The 16,047-nt window shown below is 45.0% G+C and overlaps 1 protein-coding gene across 1 annotated transcript in view; it reads right to left on the bottom strand.

The window, feature by feature from the left end:
• Window positions 1–146: 146 nt before the first annotated feature.
• The window catches only part of GCNA (germ cell nuclear acidic peptidase), a 26,410-nt gene continuing 10,509 nt past the window's right edge, over window positions 147–16,047 (bottom strand). The window contains exons 2-10 of the mRNA XM_007117860.4: window positions 15,408–15,454; window positions 14,970–15,006; window positions 11,791–11,873; window positions 8,912–9,307; window positions 7,690–7,765; window positions 3,733–3,877; window positions 2,396–2,534; window positions 1,188–1,392; window positions 147–878 (exon numbers count right to left, since the gene is read on the bottom strand). Coding sequence (XP_007117922.3) covers window positions 629–878; window positions 1,188–1,392; window positions 2,396–2,534; window positions 3,733–3,877; window positions 7,690–7,765; window positions 8,912–9,307; window positions 11,791–11,873; window positions 14,970–15,006; window positions 15,408–15,454 — 1,378 coding nt within the window. The 3' untranslated portion in view covers window positions 147–628. The remainder of the gene's footprint in view (window positions 879–1,187; window positions 1,393–2,395; window positions 2,535–3,732; window positions 3,878–7,689; window positions 7,766–8,911; window positions 9,308–11,790; window positions 11,874–14,969; window positions 15,007–15,407; window positions 15,455–16,047) is intronic.

The raw sequence follows: 16,047 nt of genomic DNA, 5'->3' as shown, positions 1-16,047 counted from the left end.
GAGCCTGTGCTCTGCAACGGGAGAGGCCACAACAGTGAGAGGCCCGCGTACCGCAAAAAAAAAAAAAAAAAAAAAGACCCAAGGGTTTGTTCTGCTCTGGACATGGGTTGTCAATGAACAGACTTTGCTAACAAGTGAACTGCAGAAAATATTTGTTTATTTTTATTTTATGAACAGTTACATTGTTCAGGTGGCTTCATACAATGTCAACAGCAACTAAATTCATGAAATATGTCTGTATTTCACTTCCAGGTAGGTGTAACAGGTTACATCTGACAGCAGCCCTGGTTTTGAAGTACTATCTTTAAAACCTGTTCTCTTCTCAGCATGCCTATCGTTCTCTCAACGAGCCACTCTCCAGAACTCATTTCTCTTCTGCATTTTTGTTCTACATGTTAAAACTACAGCATCTAAGTAAGACCCAAAGTAGATCCAAAGTGCTTTTGGGTATCAGCACAAAATGGTTAGCAACAGAACCCTTAGTGAAGAACAAACATCATTAACAACAGGAAGCTTTTAAAGAAGGATTTAAATTCTAATATTCATAACTTCACAGCATCAAAGATATCTTTCTAAAACTCCTTACCAATAGATGACTCACCTCACACAAATACATTCTCAGATAACCTCAACGACCCTGGCTTTGTTTTTTGGCATTAAAATCCTTGCTGAGCTTTCTCATCACATCCCCATGACCTATCCCTGCCGTCTCCTTCCTGACTATTCTGTAATTCTCCTGCACATACTTAGCAAATGGTCTCACATGGGGCTCAATGGGGGTTCCATCTTTCCGAGTTAATGGCAGAATGACCAAAGAGCCCTTGCACTTGGCACAGATGAAGCGCTCGGTGTCCAACGATCTGGTGTAGCGGCCGACCCTAAGGAGGAAAGAGACACCACACAGCAAACGAATCAGTCACTGTACCTCCGCATCTTCTCGGAGCTGCTGCCCCTGAGCCCACAGCCAGACTTCTTCTGTGGGATCTCAGCAAGCGGGGTACCAGGCAGTGGCCATGGTCAGGCTGGCTCAAAGCAGAAGAGAATGGAGAAAGAAGACATGGAAAGGAGTCGAGAAGTTTTACTCCTCAAGTCAGATGGCCATGTACTTCCTGATAAAATCAATGAAGAGCCACGTGGAGGCCATAGTAAAAACGTAATTGGAAAAAGTCTGAGGAGAAGGGTCTTACCTGAATTTGCACTTAGTACACTCATAATGAATCCTGTAGTTAATCTTGTAGTTATGGCAACGGGTGACCTCAGGCAGCTCCGGGTGCACCATATTCGATTTTCGGGCATAATACTTCCATGCGTCACCATGAGAATCACGGATGCCATCGAGCAGCCAGGAGGCTGCGTGGCATATCTCATGGATCAAAGTATCCCGGAGTCGGTCTTAGAAGAGGAATGGAAAGAAATCATGAGGCTTAAACCGATTCCCTTCTGGTCTGTTACCCAACCACCCCTAGACTCTCCACCCCACCAGACACATAAGCACGTGTGGGCAGGCAGGAGTGTTATCGCCCCAGGATTCTGAAGGTGAAATTTCTACCGAATTCAACCTGATTTTATTAATGGCAGAGAGCCTCAGCGGAGCAAGTGTTTTTGGAAAAGCTCCAATGTGCTCTTTTTGTGGGACACTGCTAGAAATACATCCAGCCGAGACCCAGTCGCCACCCTCCAGGAGCATAAAGTGGGGTTGGTCAGGAGAAGCTCCGTGGAGAAGCTGGGATCTGAGCTGGGCCCTTAACAATTGACTGGATTGGCAAAATTATCAAGGTCTTTCTAGGTGTGGTAGAGAAGGTGAGCCAACGTTGGGGTCAGGAAAGCGTGTGGCCCATTTTGAAAGCCAGCGTGAAGAAAGCCTGGTTGGAGCACAGGTGGAGTAGTGAGAGACAAGACTGGTCACATGGAGGGGGCCAAAGTACGATGGCCTCGAAAGCCACACTCGAGGCATTGGCAAGCCCAAGCTTTCCTAGCAAGAAGCTGCATGGAGCAGGGAGAAAAGTGAGGTGATGAGGGTCCACAATTGAGCAGAGGCAAAGACAGAGAAGGAATGATGATAATAGGAGAGTCATTATGAACATCCGCTGATTGGCTAGATATAGGGGACCTTGAACCTCAGTTACTGGGAGGATGGAGATGCTGCCACTGGCAGTGGGGAGCTGCAGAGAGAAAGTTAGGCCTGGTAGAAATATGGACAAACTGGATTCTCGGTGGTGGTTGAGACATCCAATAATAATGTCCTCTAAGCAACACACAGTAGGCCTGTCCACCCAGGAGTGACAGGGAAAGCTGTGACACAGGTGGCCAGAGAACACCAGCACCCAAGAGTAACCTCCCAGGCGCCGTATCGGATGTAAGTGCGGCAGGGGAGCTGCCCAGCTCCTGCCATCACCTGCAGAATCGCAGACTTTCTGAGAAATCTCAATCTTAGCATAACGCTCCCTCTTCGGGTGTCGAATCTCGCCAGTGGTGCATAAACCAGCAGTTCTCAGCATCTTTTTATTCCAGCCGATGTCAATTTTCTCCGGCAGCTGAGAACAAAAAGCAAACAAGAGCGAATCAGAAAGCGGTTCTAAGCAGACCAGAAAACATCAACTCAAGAGTTTTGCAAATCTAACATTCTGGGGAGAATAAAACCTAAGCTGAAGCCCACACAAAGGCAAGACTGTTGTAAGCACTTGAATGCAGGATCTGTGCTCCCCTGTATGGAGACAAAAGTCAGGGGCAGCCAAGGAGCGAAGGACACTTCTGCTGGGATAGGAGATGGAGCCCGTGAATGAGAGCCATGAGGCCAAACTAAAACTGCAACTCAGAACACTTAAGGTTCCACTCAGCAGAGTCATCTGATGTTAACACCACTGTCATCAGGAAGGGCACCAAAGGCTGGGGAGCCTTTAGAAAGATCTAAGAACTTTCCCTGCAGGAAGTTTTGTCACCAGAGACAATAAAGTCTGGAAAACCTAATGACCGCAGGTCTCTCTGCCTCCAGATTCTCTCCGATCCAGTCCACACCACAGGTTACTGACAGAACCATTTCTTTCAGCAGGCACTCCACATTACATCCCATCCCTGGGCAGTGGTGCCTACTGATTTCAATTTAAGTTCCTCCAACCCGACTCCCAAGGCCCTCCATTAACCAGCCCTATGCTAGTTAACATGTACTGCTCACTATGTCATAGGCCCTGTTCTAGGCACTTCAGGGGCATTCACTTACCCAGGCCTAACGGTAATTCTGTGAAGTAGGAGGTGGTAGGGACTAGGGTACTAGGACTTCCCCCATTTTACAGATGAGCAAACAGGGGCTCAGTAACTTGCCCAAGGTCCCACAGCTCTTTCCCAGTATCCTTCAACGCGAACCCGCTCTTCCAGATAGTCAAGCCTCAACACTTGCCCTCTCCCCCACCACTGTTGTTCTCTCCCCTTACCATCCTTCAAGACCCAGAAGAAGTCTCACTCCCTCCAGGCAATCCTATTTCCTGACCGCTCAGGCTCAGTGATTTCTCCCTCTCTGCTGATCACCGGCGGTAGCAACAGTCTGGACCATATACTATAACCCACAAAACATTCTCCGTGTCTTTCACGTATGCATGTCTCAACTCCCCTCCCCATCTAAACTGACACTTCTCAAGGGCAGGAAATATACAGTTAGTACATCTGCACAACTCCCAGCTCCCAAGAGAGTTGGGCATACAGCAGGTGCTCAGTAAGTGCTTATTTCATCGAGTCTACCTTTTTATCAAAGACAGAGCTGTTACACAGAGCGTAGATTTTCTGAACCAGTTCATCCTTATTTTGCTTGAAATTCTTTCCAGAATACTGCTTTGATTTCTCAATGCCACGCAAGAAACATCCAGGTATTTTACACTCAGAATTCCTGCAAAGGTAAATTCAACTGAGTTTGTAGAGGGAAAGAAATCAGTAGAAGAAATGCATACATACAGGTCATGTCAAGAGAGACTTAGAGAAGACTTGCCCTTCCTTCCAGCTCCTGCTACAAGGGCATCTCCTGTTAGGTTCCATTCATAGCCTTTTTCTCGTCACTCCCTGCACATTGTCAGAGATGTGAAGCCCATGGTTCCAACCTCAACAGGGGTGATCCCACATCTGGATCTGCAGTCTCCATCTCTCTCCTAAAATCTGTGTTTACAACTTCCCAGTGCAAATTTCCAACTTACTAACTGGAGCATGTCTCCAGCTAAGTGTGTTTAATTGTTCAACTTCTGTTATAACAGGCTGAAAACCTCAGAGACTTTTTCAATTCATTTTTCTCCCTCACCCCATATTCAACTAGGCACAAAGACAGACCACTGTCTCCTTCGCATCATCTCTTCCAGCCAGCCCCTCCCTTCCACCCTGCTGTCACCACTCTAGGTCAAGTTCCTGTCCTCCCCTCTATGCCTTGCTACTATAGCATCCTGCTGTGTTTTCCTCACCTCCAGGCTCTTTTTCTTCTAATCCAACCACACACACACACACACACACACACACACACACACACACCCCTCCCGATTAATTTTCCTAGGCCATGTTCCAATGATGTCCCTCCCTGGCTTTTCACGGACTGTCTGGCCTAACATTCAAGGTCAACCTGGTTCCAACCTCTGTTTCCAGCTATCATTTCCACTCTGGCCAAACTGGGCAACTTAAATGCTCCCTGGACATGAACCAATTTGTCCATGGCCTAGAATGGCCACACCTCCACCTCTACTGAGACCCACCCTCTGTGGAGCACTTCATCATTTGCTAAGAACTTCCTTTTGCATCATCATATTTAATCCTCACGACCACCCTCCAAAGAAGCTACTACTATTCTTACCATCTCCACTTTGCACATGACGAAACTTAAGTTCAGAGGTTAAATGACTCACCCAAATTTCACAGATACTGAATCTTTTGACCCAAATCTCACGGTCTTTCCATTAGACCACTATTGCTGCCCCATCTTTCAAGGCCTAATTCAAATGCACAAAGAATACTTTCAAGGCCTAATTCAAATGCACAAAGAATACTGCTGAGCCCATAAAAAACTCACACATGTAATATCTATTTATTTAAACTGAAACATTTTTATCTTGGCTGGAACAATCCAAAAATCCAAAGAGATGAGCCCACAGAGCTGAAAAGATAATAAACCAGTAGCAAACAGAGGGAAGTGTTTCTGACCTAACAGAACCCCTGAGACCGAGATTTTGCCAAGACGCTCATTAACCCTTAAGTCACAAAATAAAACCCTATGAGAGTTGCCCAGGGTGGAGACAGAGGGAAAGTACCAGAGAAGATATAGGCAGCTAAAGTAAGGGACTTTTGCCCCACAGTCTGATATGGGTGACTAATATTTCTGAATCCAATTATTTAGTCCTGAAAGCAAATTTGCAACAGAAAAGGCAGCAGATAAAAACCTAAACCATCTGCAGACCTCAGCGGAGAGCGTGATCCCTGGAGAGCGTGATCCCTGCGTGTGTCTGTGCTCACATCAAGCAGCTTGTGGCTTAGCAAGCCTTCACTTCAGTGGCAATGCTGCTTTACTGCAGACTGAGTATCTCCACATCAGAGGAGCCAACAAGACCCGAGACACAGGCATCAGACACCATGACCAGCAAGCAGCCTGCACAGGAACAATGCTGAGCACAACAGGAAGCCTACAGACTGAAACAGGAAGCAGCAAGGCAACAGAGAAGAGTCCAAACAGGCCAGCTTCCTGATATGAGGCAGAGGACAATGACACAAAGGAGCAACTTCTTCCTTCATTTGTCACACTCTTTAGCAAAGCAACCTGGGACCTACCCAAGACACATGTCCCTTAGAGGCAAAGCAGCTTAAATATGGATCTAGGAATCCAGAGAACAAGCTTTGCTGCAAGGGGACCCATCTAAGACATGACACGCCAAACCAAAGAGAAATGCAGAAACAGAGAGCCTCTCTGCTCAAGTCCAAGTTTCTCTGTTGCCCCTACGCCTGACACATCATTCTTCTTCTCCCCTTAAGATGCAATTATTGGAGTTTCCTGGTGGCACAGTGGTTAAGAATCCGCCTGCCAATGCAGGGGACACGGGTTCAAGCCCAGGTCCGGGAAGATCCCACAGGCCACAGAGCAACTAAGCTCGTGCACCACAACTACTGAGCCTGCGCTCTAGAGCCCACGAGCCACAACTACTGAAGCCCATGCGCCCAGAACCCGTGCTTCACAGAAAGAGAAGCCACCGCAGTGAGAAGTCCGCGCACCGCAACGAAGAGTAGCCCCCGCCCACAGCAACTAGAGGAAGCCTGTGCGCAGCAACGAAGACCCAACGCAGCCAAAAATAAATAAAATTCTTAAAAGGAAAACACCATATGTTTTTTAAAAAAGATGCATTTATTGCCCCAAAATACAGGTAAAAAATGAAACGTACAGTCCTTCAAATATATCCCTTCTTTTGTAAGATAATTCAGATGTAAGTATAAATTACTCCTGAATGCAAAGAAAAACAAAGAAAAGTATGCTCACTATATCATATTTTTAAGAGAAAAAGTGAGAAGTTCCTGGAATCTAAGTGAGAAAATGCATTTTTTTGTGTGTGTGTGGTATGCGGGCCTCTCACTGCTGTGGCCTCTCCCGTTGCGGAGCACAGGCTCCGGACGCGCAGGCTCAGGGGCCATGGCTCACGGGCCCAGCCGCTCCGCGGCACGCGGGATCCTCCCAGACCGGGGCACGAACCCGTGTCCCCTGCATCAGCAGGCAGACTCTCAACCACTGCACCACCAGGGAAGCCCGAGAAAATGCATTTTTTTTGCTTCCTTTGAGCATTAACATGTCTTTGGTCTAAATGACCTGCTGTTTTAAGTATCAATATAATATCTAACATATAGCTTAAAAAAGATAAAGAGACTATTTATTTCACCTTAATGTTTAAGCTTTAAAAATTTGCAATATATACAGGTAGTAAGACTAAGGGTTCATATAAAATAGATAACCAACAAGGACCTACCGTATAGCATAGAAAACTATACTCAATATTATGTAATAACCTATAATGGAAAAGACTCTGAAAAAGAATATATCTATATCTATCTATATATATATATATATATATATACATACTGACTCGCTGTGCTGTAGTCCTGCAACTTACATGATATTGTAAATCAACTATACTTCAATTACAAAAAATTTTTTTTAAAACACTAGAAAACCCTGGAAGACAATCTTGACTGCCTCCCCCCAATTCCAATGGATGGGAACACATCTGTTCTGCCTTCTCACCATTCCCACTGCCTTTGCTTTTAGTTCAGTGCAAACTGGTGGCCATGAGGCTGTATCTAGCCTGAAAAAAAGGATCTTTAGCTACACATCATTGTTTAATCTGAGTGGAAGGACAAAGGAAACCTCAGAGGCCAGAGCTCCTGTGGGGGGGGAGGGCAAAAGGGCTCCAGTCTGCCCGGAATTGCTGAGATCTGTGCAGAGCGCCCACGCCAAGCTCTGTTGGGGGAGCGGGAGGGGGCACCAAGTCTCCTCCCCCCCCTTCCTCCTCTCCTCCTCCTGCCGCTTCTGCCCTCCCCATTCAGGGAGGTAAAACTTGTGCCGCCCCCCCGCCCCAGCAGACTTCTTCATCCCCTTGAAAACCCCCACACGTGCCCAGTGGACAGCTTTGCACGTGACAACTGTGCAGTCAACTCCTGTGCCATCGACCATGAGCAGTACATACATACCCAGGCTCGCATTTTTCAAATTTTGCTGCACTGGGTTTCTTCTTTGAAGGCCCATGCTTCTTTTGTCTTTTAACAACTGAAAAGAGAGTAGTTCGTTTGTACCCTGAAAACTGGTACCAACCAGCAACTCGCAGAAAGGTAATCTCAGGAGGAGCCCTCACAGCCAAGCTCAGAGCAGCACATATACACTCAACGTTTCTCTTGGAAGGGGGCACCCTTCTCCGTTAGTCGCATGAAAGATTTCACCTACGCGAGTAAGCAGAGTAAGCGGGATAGGATTCTGTCCTAGGCGCTGAGGACTATTATGAGGCTACATGAGTATGCCTTTGGAGGTTAGACTGTGGGGGCGACTGAGGAACATGCAGTACCAGGAATGGTGTGGCATAGCTCACGCACTCACTGAGGAAAATGGCCCCCATCCTAGGTGGCACCTTCATCCAATGTGCAAGCCAAATCTTTCCCCTTTTGTCTAGCACCCATACTGCCGGTTGCTCTAGCCAGAAATTCACGTATCAGGAGTTAGCGCCCTTCATTCATTTATCTAAAAAACTTATTAAACGTCTAGTACGTGCCAAGTACCAGGCTAGACTCCGGGAGAGACTAAAGAATGAGTGAGAGCCCTCCCATCAAGAGGCTCACCATCAGGATTTCCCTGGCAGTCCAGTGGTTAAGACTCTGTGCTTCCACTGCAGGGGGCATGGGTTCAATTCCTGGTCAGGGAACTAAGATCCCGCATGCCATGTGATGTGGCCAAGAAAAAAAAAAGGCTCACTATCTACTGGGAGGACAGATTCAGAAACGTACTTAACACAGTTGTGTAAGTGCTTTACTAATGACAGGGTCTAGGAACTTTGGGAACCTGGGAGGGAGGAGCACCTCCGACTTATGGCTTCCTACAGCAAGTGGCAATTGGGCTGGATCCTAAGAAAAATGGGATATCCTCAGGACAAAAAATTGCAGGGAAAAAGCACTGCCAATAGATGGAAAGCAGACACTAAGACAACTGGAGCATGAGGACGACACAGGTGTTCCTCGCCCTTCCCCAGAAAGAGCCTTCTCACTGGGATGGCTGCGTCCCTCGGCCACTAGGAAGCTGCTGAAACAGCGGAGGGTTAGTAGACAGAACAAGCAGACTCGACAAGACAGACGTATCTGGGGGAAAGGGCACCCACTTGTGGTGCTAGCCTTAGTGGGACAGGCATACTTGGTTTGATTGGCTTACCAGGTGTCACAGGTATGTTTTTGGTTTTATTTTTCCTTTTCCTTGGTTGTGCCACCACACGTGCAGGCTCTTCATCACTTGACAACTTTCCATATGAAATCTCTAGCCCAGCCTTAGGATCACCATTTGGTAGCTGGTAGACATTTTCCCCAAGATCCTGCTTACCAACATTAGATGATTTGTGTTGGGAGATAGCAAACTCATTCCTCTTTTTCTCATTTGAGGGAGTTTGGTCCTCATCACACGAATCATCTTCTATTAGCACAGGGCCCTCCAGATCATTACAATCATAATCATCATCATCATCATCATCATCATCATCATCATCATCAGTGATAAGTATTGGAGACTCCCGGGGTGGCTGCTCATCGGTATCAGACACTTCCAGAATCTCATCTGAAATTCAAGAGACACAATGACGTACAAACATATTCCCCTCCACCCCCCACACCCCCAACTCAAGTTCAGATTATTGAACACAAATTAAAGTCAGGAACTGTGATATAATAAATCCTAGGTAAGAATCAGTTATTTAGATGCTTTTCCCTCTATTACTTTTTTATTTTACTGAGAACAGTGACAGATAAAATAGCAATCCAAATCCAGAGGCAATTTTCAAATCACATTTCTCTGTAGGTGCTCAGGGGTTCCCACAGGTCCGAAACTTGTATATTTTCACTGGGCCAGAGCAAAATAAGAGAAATTAGAATAATAAAGTAGGTTTGGTTTTTTTTCCCCTATCAAGCTAGCTTTCTATAATTTAAAGGACTGTCCTTTATTCTGAGATTATGTCCTGACTAAACTTTTGGTGCTCTTTACCTTATGAAATTATGATGATAGATGGTAGTTGGAGTTTATTTCCATCATTAGACAAATTAAAAATTGGCAACTCTATGTTAGTCACCAAAATTTCTTTTTTTAACTAGTCCATAAGTCCGAAGCTCTCAAAACCACTGATGTGAGAGTAAGGAGTTAAGTTCTGATGCCAGCACTGAGAGGCCTTGGGAACACTGAGACTGTCCCTGCCCTCACTGAGGCTCCATCCCTTCATCTGGATACAAGGGGCAACGTGTCTAAGACTCAAGCTCTCTGCAGTCGGCTCAGAGTTCAACTTCTAGGTTTCTATGATTCTGGATGTCAAAAATATAAACCACAGCATGAGCAAGTTGTGAAAATATCTTTATGGTGCAGAAACTCTGTATCCTAAAATTGTAGATTTGGGATAATATATTTTGAGTCTCATCTATGATTTAAATTAATTATCAAAAAATTTCAGATATGCAATAAGGAAAGAGAAAGCAGTGGGTGTTCCTATGGTAAAAAGTCATCCTTCCTAGAAGAGTTAAAGATTTCCCACCTGCAGCTGAAATTCTAAGCAGTAGGGACACAAATGAACTCATTTACCAAACAGAAACAGACTCACAGACCTGGAAAACAAACTTCTGTTTACCAAAGGGGAAAGGTGTTGGGGGGAGGGATAAATTAGGAGTTTGGGATTAACGTATACACACTACTATATATAAAATAGATACACAACAAGAACCTGCTGTATAGCACAGGGAACTATATTCAATATCTTGTAATAAACTATAATGGAAAAGAATAGAAAAAAGGAATATATATATGTACGTGTGTGTATAACCAAATCGCTTTGCTGTGAAACTAACACACCTGAAACTAACACAATATTGTAAATCAACTCTACTTCAATAAAATATAAATAAATAAAAAGTAGGGACACACTGCTTACAATCTATAAAAAATGACTCTGTACATTGACAAAGGTTACAAGTGAGGTTGGAAGTATGTGTTTAAGCTCCTTGGGCCTTTTTTTCTGTAAAACTTCCTAAATTCATTACCATAACCAAAGAAATGGCATGTGGAGAACAGTAAAGAAACATACAAAGACAGTCCTGTTGAAGTATTCTTCATCCCACTACTGGGATGGATGCTACCGGTCAGAGCAGCCTTAGTTGAAAGTTCATCCTCAAAAGACGATGGATCTTCTGATTCAAGGAGTTAGCAACTGGTGGCCTATGGTGATAAATTGGCCTCTGGCTTTGTCACTCAGGCCCCTACTCTAAAGCTACCTCCCTAGCCAGTATTTTTAAGGGTGCCAGTGCTTTAAGTAGGTGCCTGTGTCTCATGCCCTACACCAGGTACTTAGCAAACAGAGATTAATAAAATACTATCCCAAAGGCTTAAGAAGCTCCTAGTCTTCCTATGTCTCACACCCACTGAACAGGTTCTGAACTGCGAGTAAAACTCTGTGCCTCCCGAAAGGTGATGAGGGTCTCTGACTCCAAAGAGGCAAGGAACTGCTATGGGGAACAGGCTCTAAGAAAAACAGGACTCTGTAGAAAATATAAAGGGGGTAGCAAAAGGCAAAGACAAACAGCTAGACAGAGAAAACAAGCATTCCTCTGAGAAGTCACTGTCAGCTGGCCTGTAAGCCTCACACACGAGCCTCCATCAGGCTGGAAAGAATGAGCCCCTGTCTCTTACTCCTCCTTCCTCCTCTCTGTCATTCCCACACACAGAGAAAGAGGAAAAGAGCAGAAGGCAGAGGAGCAGGGCAACCTTCACCCTAATCAGGCTGAGTTCCTGACTTCCCTCTGCTCCCACGATGTAACGCTGGGTAGCTAAGAACTCTACTGAGGGCGATGCCTGGGGTCTAAGGCAGCAAGAACAGTTGCTGCTATGTTAGGAAATTGACCAGGTGGTGCGGGGAACCCAGCCATATCCACATCCAGCACATAGGAGGAAAAAACAGTGGCACTCACTACAAAATGATTCAGAATAGAACATTTGCTGACTTTCATCCTGAGATGACTGTGCACGGTGAGGCTGCACCTTCTCTAAGTTAGTAGTATACTTGCCTTTGCTATGTATTTCAGCTATCTTAGCTCTCTTTTGCTCACAGAGGTATTCATCATCAGAGTCTGAGTCGATCACCACGTAGCTGAGTGATGAGACAGGGAAAAACAAAAGAGAAGCATGAATGCAACATTCTTCTTTTCATGGCATTTTCTACTTTTGCTCCAATGAGCATAATCACTTTGAAATGACTTGTTGGTTTCCCACAGTAACTCTGTTCCCCTTCTCTGGAACTACTCAATTGTTATTCCCGATTTTCCATCTTTCCTATCTTCGTACCAAACCGTACCAAACCTTTCCATCCGTCTCAATCCTTTCAAAAGGAGGAATGTGTCAAGTACTGAGAGAGTGAAGTGGGCTGTCAGACGGTATGTGTTCAAATAATTTTGGCACGGGGGAAACTGATTAAGGAAAGGTCTAGTTAATTGCCATTTCTCTTTATCCACGTTGAGATCCCCCTGCCACAGATACAGAGAGGCAGCCTCGGCAGGGAGATTTCTCCTGGGTGCCACTCTTTGCAGCCCGAAGCCAGCACCGCCCTCTCTAATTGACAGACTGCTCTGGCAGGAGTCCAACTCAGCAGTATCCCTGGGCCACCCAGGATGCCAGTGGTGAGCATGCCTCTGGGACCGTCGTTCTCAGCTGGCCCAGGTATTTGGGTCAGAGGTTCCAGAAAGCTGAAATTCTCCACCTTTCTGTATTTCCCAAACTGTACGATAAGTGTGATATACCTTTATGATGAGACAGAAAACTACTTAAAACACTGCTAGAGGACTTGTCTGCACCCGTTACAGGCACAAATCCATTCATCCATTTCCACCATATTTACCACTTTTAAGCTGCCAAGTTGATGGGCCTTTGCTCTCCTGTTGACCATTCATTCCATCCCTAAAATTATCTCTTTTCTTGATTTCTGGGATACTGTTTGGTTTTGGTTCTCTTCTCACCTTTTTTGCCCACTCCTTCTCACTCAATTCTCTTCCTCACTCCTTCCCAGGCTTTATCCACACCCCTTTCATGCCAATCCAATTAATTCCTAAGGATTGAGTAAACATTATCCACCCGCCAGCCCAACTTTGCTTCTGACTTCTCGCTCCACAGTGCCAGCTTCCTACCTGGATATCCTGTGGGGAGGGCTGATTTTTAGTCAGTCTCCACAGGTACAGCCTCACCAACTGTTTTATTGATGGTGTCTATTTGAACCAGTCACGCAGCCATCCTGACTAATCCTTGTCTGTATCTATTGGCTGTAAATGTTTTGAATATCAGCCCTGCCTATAGGCCCCTCAATTTCAGCATACCCAAAACTGAACTCATCACCTTCCTCCCCAAATCCACCTTTCCTACAATATCCCATATATAGAAGCCTCCTGGGACTGGACCAAGATCTGTGGGCACTCCTGGCAGACCCGTTGAAATGGATTTTCTTTACATATTTGTTCAACATCTACCTAGTGGAGGCAGGAAGAAACCAATTTTTCTACTTAAAATTTGGATACTTTTAAATTTATTATCAAACAAGGGCTCTATAATGTATAATATTATAAACCAGAATATTTCTAAGGATCCATGACATACCATTTAAAATGTAAGGGGGGGCTTCCCTGGTGGCGCAGTGGTTGAGAGTCCACCTGCCGACGCAGGGGACACGGGTTCGTGCCCCGGTCCGGGAAGATCCCACATGCCGCGGAGCGGCTGGGACCGTGAGTCATGGCTGCTGAGCCTGTGCGTCCGGAGCCTGTGCTCCGCAGTGGGAGAGGACACAGCAGTGAGAGGCCCGCGTACAGCAAAAAAAAAAAAAAAGAGTAAGGGGCCGTGATGGAAATTCTGCATCTTTGACTGTGGTGATGGTTACACTACCATATACGTTTGTCAAAACTCATCAAACTATACTCAAAAAGGGTTAATTTTCTGTATGTTAAGTCATTCCTCAATAAACCTAACTTTAAAAGTATATAAAATAAAACTGATCGTTTCCAATAGATAGTTTTATACAATGCATTATTCAGTTCTAGAATTTCAGCTGACTGCAACTGCTGACTTTAAATCACTTTCACACATTGGTGTCAAGCTTGGTGGCTTGCATGTTGCAAAAATAATCAACAGAGATAAATCAGAACTAACTAGAAAAACATTTTCCCACTTGACAGCACTATTTCGCCTTGGGTGGGTTGGGGGGGACAGGAATGATCAATTCATATTTCTACAGGAATTCAAGGAGTTGATGTGGAAACCACAGTTATTTCAGTTTTATTCCAGGAATTTTTTTTTTCTTAGCACTTCCTATAGTTTGGCACCTGGGCAACATCCCTTCATCTAGCAGAGGGCTCCTAAATAGGAAAAGTAGTAGACAATGCTGACAGTTAGGTTAGAGCCGGATCACAGAGGACTTTAACTACTAGGCTTACCAGTTTGATTTCCCTATGATAAGCAACTTGAATAGAGAATTAATATGATCAAAGCAGTGTCTCAGATTAATCTGGAAGTGGGATACAGACTGGATCAGAGGAGGAAGAAATCAGGGTGAGGAGCCCACTTAAAAAGCTCTTGCACGGGGGCTTCCCTTGTGGTGCAGTGGTTAAGAATCCGCCTGCCAATGCAGGGGACATGGGTTCGAGCCCTGGTCAGGGAAGATCCCACATGCTGCAGAGCAGCTAAGCCCGTGCGCCACAACTACTGAGCCTGCGCTCTAGAGCCTGTGAGCCACAACTGTTGAAGCCTGCGCACCTAGAGCCCGTGCTCCACAACAAGAGAAACCACCGCCATGAGAAGCTCGTGCACCACAACAAAGCGCAGCCCGCACTCGCTGCAACTAGAGAAAGAAAGCCCGTGCACAGCAACGAAGACCCAATGCAGCCAAAAACAAATAAATAAAATAAATAAATTTATTTTTAAAAAAAAAGCTCCACACAGATACAAGAGTAAAAACTGATAAAGGCCTTAGTAGTGGAGACTGGAAGTTAAGGGATGGTTCAGAGAGACCTTTTGAAGAAGAAACTGACCAATTAAATAATGGGCCAAGGATAAGAAATCTAATATTTTGAACCCAGTTGTGAGACCAAACACCCATTATGACCCTGAACATAGGATTCACAGAGAAAATGTGATGATTATTCTTAAGTCATCTTACCAGGAACATCGTTCCTTAAAAATGTCAAATTTCACTAATTCTCCTACTCACCTGATGTTCCTTTTCTGCACGTTCATTCCAGACACAACTGAAACAGAGAAATAAAGAGGGCATCAGAAAGCATCGGAAGCATGATCAAATCTGGTTACCCATGTCTTTAACTCCCTAAAACTAAAGTCTATAAATTAGAGCTGGTCAAAATTTATGGTGGACTCTTACATCTCCCATGAGAGAGATGAAATAAAAGTAAGGAGACCTTGAATGAAAAAAGTAAAGAAAGCAAATTGGAAAAGAAGCACAAAGAACTTCCTCTGCTCCTCACAGTAGGGAAATAAACTTTGCTTTGCCAATCTAGAACGAGCCCCGGAGGAGACAAACCTAGGAGAGCTTACACCAAATGTCCCAAATCACATTTTAGTCATCTCTACAGAGACATGGCTAAATTATGCTTTAAATTGTAAATTACTGCTTTAAGGGGACTCTACTTACAGTAATCAAGTTCTTCATCACTGCTTGAGTCCCCAGTAAGAATGCAACTGCAAAATAAAATACATTATGTTTTAAAGGAAGGCTACTAACGTCATAAGCAACCAAATGTCAAAAATCTCAAATGAAAAGAACCATCAATCAGAGTTTCTGAAATGCAAAAAGGTTTTAAGGGCTTATGAAATGAAGATCACAATAGGGGAGGAGAAGAAAAATTAGAAGGCACAAGCTGTTCAGTCCGTACTGCACAAAGACCAGACAAGAATGTTAGTTGAGTATCATTAGTTATCAGTGAGAACCTGTTTTCTGCCAAGTGGTATATTTCTATTTAAAGATATGAAAGTGAATTCTCAGAAAGGGACCACAGGGGAAAGGACTTGAGGATACAGAGTTTACAGTTAAAAATCAAAAGGGCATAGGGCTTCCCTGGTGGCGCAGTGGTTGGGGGTCCGCCTGCCGATGCAGGGGACACGGGTTCGTGCACCAGTCCGGGAGGATCCCACATGCCGTGGAGCGGCTGGGCCCGTGAGCCATGGCCGCTGAGCCTGTGCGTCCGGAGCCTGTGCTCTGCAACGGGAGAGGCCGCAGCAGTGAGAGGCCCGCGTACCACAAAAAAAAAAAAAAAAAAAAAAAAAGGGCAAAA

Source organism: Physeter macrocephalus, chromosome 21 (genome assembly GCF_002837175.3).
Source record: "Physeter macrocephalus isolate SW-GA chromosome 21, ASM283717v5, whole genome shotgun sequence".
NCBI lineage: Eukaryota > Metazoa > Chordata > Mammalia > Artiodactyla > Physeteridae > Physeter > Physeter macrocephalus.
Note: the sequence above shows the minus strand (reverse complement) of the source record. Positions and strands in the feature narration are given on the sequence as shown.